This window comes from Montipora capricornis, chromosome 9, assembly GCF_036669925.1.
Source record: "Montipora capricornis isolate CH-2021 chromosome 9, ASM3666992v2, whole genome shotgun sequence".
In the NCBI taxonomy this organism is placed as follows: Eukaryota; Metazoa; Cnidaria; class Anthozoa; order Scleractinia; family Acroporidae; genus Montipora; species Montipora capricornis.
The window spans coordinates 20,313,819-20,316,318 of NC_090891.1; the positions used below are offsets into that span (position 1 = coordinate 20,313,819).

Below are 2,500 nucleotides of genomic sequence, written 5' to 3' on the forward strand. Positions count from 1 at the left end.
GCCGGTCATTTAGACCTGAAAACCTTGATCAGCTGTTGTCTGTTTCGACACATTGAAAAAAATTGTGATGTGCCCAGTAGCTATTTTAGTATTTTGGCGGACTACGTTGTTTTGTTTCCCTTTCAGACTTCCAACTGCTCACACGTGTTTTAATGTGCTCCTTTTGCCCGAGTACTCAAGCAGGGGAAAGCTGAAGGAGAGGTTGCTCAAGGCCATCACACATGCCAAGGGCTTTGGGCTGCTATAAAGAATTTCACCCTACAAATGAGTTCAACTTGGCCAAAACCAAATGGCGTCAGAAGCAATCTCTAGTTTCATTTGATTAGTCATGTCTTGAGTGTTCATATTTTTGTCAAGAGTTAGAACCCGTCTTCAAGGACATAAAATTATCTCCGACTTTCCGTTCGACGACTGAGGCTGGATTTCCAACAGGCAGCTGCTGTCCAATTTTAACAGCTAATACTAATTAGTATCACCCAACTAGTGGACTAAGGCAAATCCTGCATTTTAAGTGGCTACTCTACTAGAGTAGTCCTCGAGTAGCGAAAAGCGTGACGATTTCTTTCGTTTTATTCCCAAATAAATATTTCTTTAATTTGCATTTGTTAAATTTATCCATTGTGTGCCTTTTCTGTCCGACTAGTTGGGTAATACTAAAGCAATTAGACCCTTCGCCCTCAAGGGTCACGGGTCAATAAGCTATTGACCCGTCGCCCACAAGGGCTACGGGTCTGATTGTTAATTAGTGGGCGATAATGGGAACATGAAGCTGAACCGCCATGGTAGCAAACCGATGGAGATGGAACTTTGCTTGAAACCACAAAGGTAACAAAACGCCGTTGGTGTATTTCAAAGCTGAGAGAGTTTCACAAAACATTTTTTCCAACATGTTACGTTCGTTTTCATGGGGCTAAAATTCTCAGAGCTCATCACTAGTCTGAAATTATTATACTAGAAAACTGAAACGGCAGTTGACTATTTCACAGTCGCGGCTGAGTAACTTGGCCTTTAAGTGAAGCGAGGCTGCCGATGTTACCCTTTACTTTTGTCATGTAAATACCGTCTTGTTAGGAGCATTCTAGGAACACGATGAAAGTCGAAATCTCTGGCTGTATTAGGTCATCTATAACCTTGTGCTATTAATAAATAGCCTACTGGAATAAACTTGTGCGGACAATTTTTAGATGGAAGGCCATAAGATTAGGGCATCATAAATATAAGAGGAAATAGAGGATGTTCTCTTAATATCAAGGCGGCTATGTCAATCTCTTTAAAGAAAGAAACGGCGTCATCAAACTTAATTTCCGGGAATTTAACTCGTGTGTTTTTGCAAATTTTTTCGTTTGTTTCAATAATTCAATATAACCGTTGGTCACACGAGTGAAGACGCTGTAGAAAGCCTATTCAATCACGAGTTCCGCGGTCATGTTTTTTTAAACCGGAGGGAAAGAAATTCTTTGCAAACAAAGATAATTTATTGTAGGGCTAGTGCTTGTTGCCGATTTTACAAGGGCTCTGATTGTCTAAGTGCTAGGGCATTATTTTATTATAATGCCCGCGTCCCACTTGCGAATTATGCAATTGAAAACAAAGCTAAAAGTATTTCCAACGCCAAATTGGCACTTCTTTGTATTCACTGAATTGACTCTCTTTGAATGCATTAGCTTTTGAACAGTTGAATTGAACGTTGGAAGTGCCCTAATGACAGTTTGATGTAAAGTGTTTTCTTTTCTGGGATGCCAGACAAGAAAGCACGATCATATTGTTGGTAAGTTTCAAGTAAGGTAAAGACTGTGGTAGTTCGTTTAGTAACCCGTTTCTTTCAGTCAATAGAACGAGAATTGAAAAACTATTTTTTTAATGGAATTGGATGGACATTAAATCCCATTATCTGAGAAGATTCATGAATTTTGTTGACTTCTGTTGTAACTAGAAAAACTGTGAACACGTTGTATAATTAATAAAACACTTCGTTGGTTACAGCGACAATTTCAATTGTAGTTTTCATCTAGCTTTGAATAAGTGGTGTTAAAGTGGTACTACGACCAAAAAAACCATTCTTTTTTTTCTTTGGATTTCAAAACTATGTTAACTAAACACTAACTGACCCAAGTTTTAAGTTCTGATTTTAAAAAGATAACTGTTTATTTTAACTGGAATTTTCTTATTTATTCGTCCGCCATTACTAACTTTAAAATCTTGAGAGAGCTGGGTCGAAGAGAAAATGACGTCAAAGACTCACTAGTTTAAGAATGCAATGCGTGTGTACGCGGCCGAATTAATATGCAGCACGAGAGTTTCGGGCTTTCAGACTTTTAAACCCGTGTTTTACATATGTAATACATTGCGTTTACACGCTGAAATTTTAAGCTAGTGAGTAAATGACGTCATTTTCTCTAGATCCAACCCTCTGAGGTCCAATCGGCCAGTTTTGAACGTGAGTAGTGGCGGACCGTGAAATCCAAAACTTACACTCAAAATAAACAGCCTTTGGATAAAA

General features: G+C 38.6%; 1 protein-coding gene across 2 annotated transcripts in view; it reads left to right on the top strand.

The window, feature by feature from the left end:
• LOC138015014 (ubiquitin-protein ligase E3A-like) overlaps window positions 1-1,989 on the top strand; it is a 35,163-nt gene extending 33,174 nt beyond the window's left edge. For both annotated transcript variants that reach the window (XM_068861908.1, XM_068861909.1), the window contains exon 12: window positions 127-1,989. In XM_068861908.1, the coding sequence (XP_068718009.1) occupies window positions 127-247 (121 nt within the window). In that variant the 3' untranslated portion in view covers window positions 248-1,989. The remainder of the gene's footprint in view (window positions 1-126) is intronic.
• Window positions 1,990-2,500: the final 511 nt, after the last annotated feature.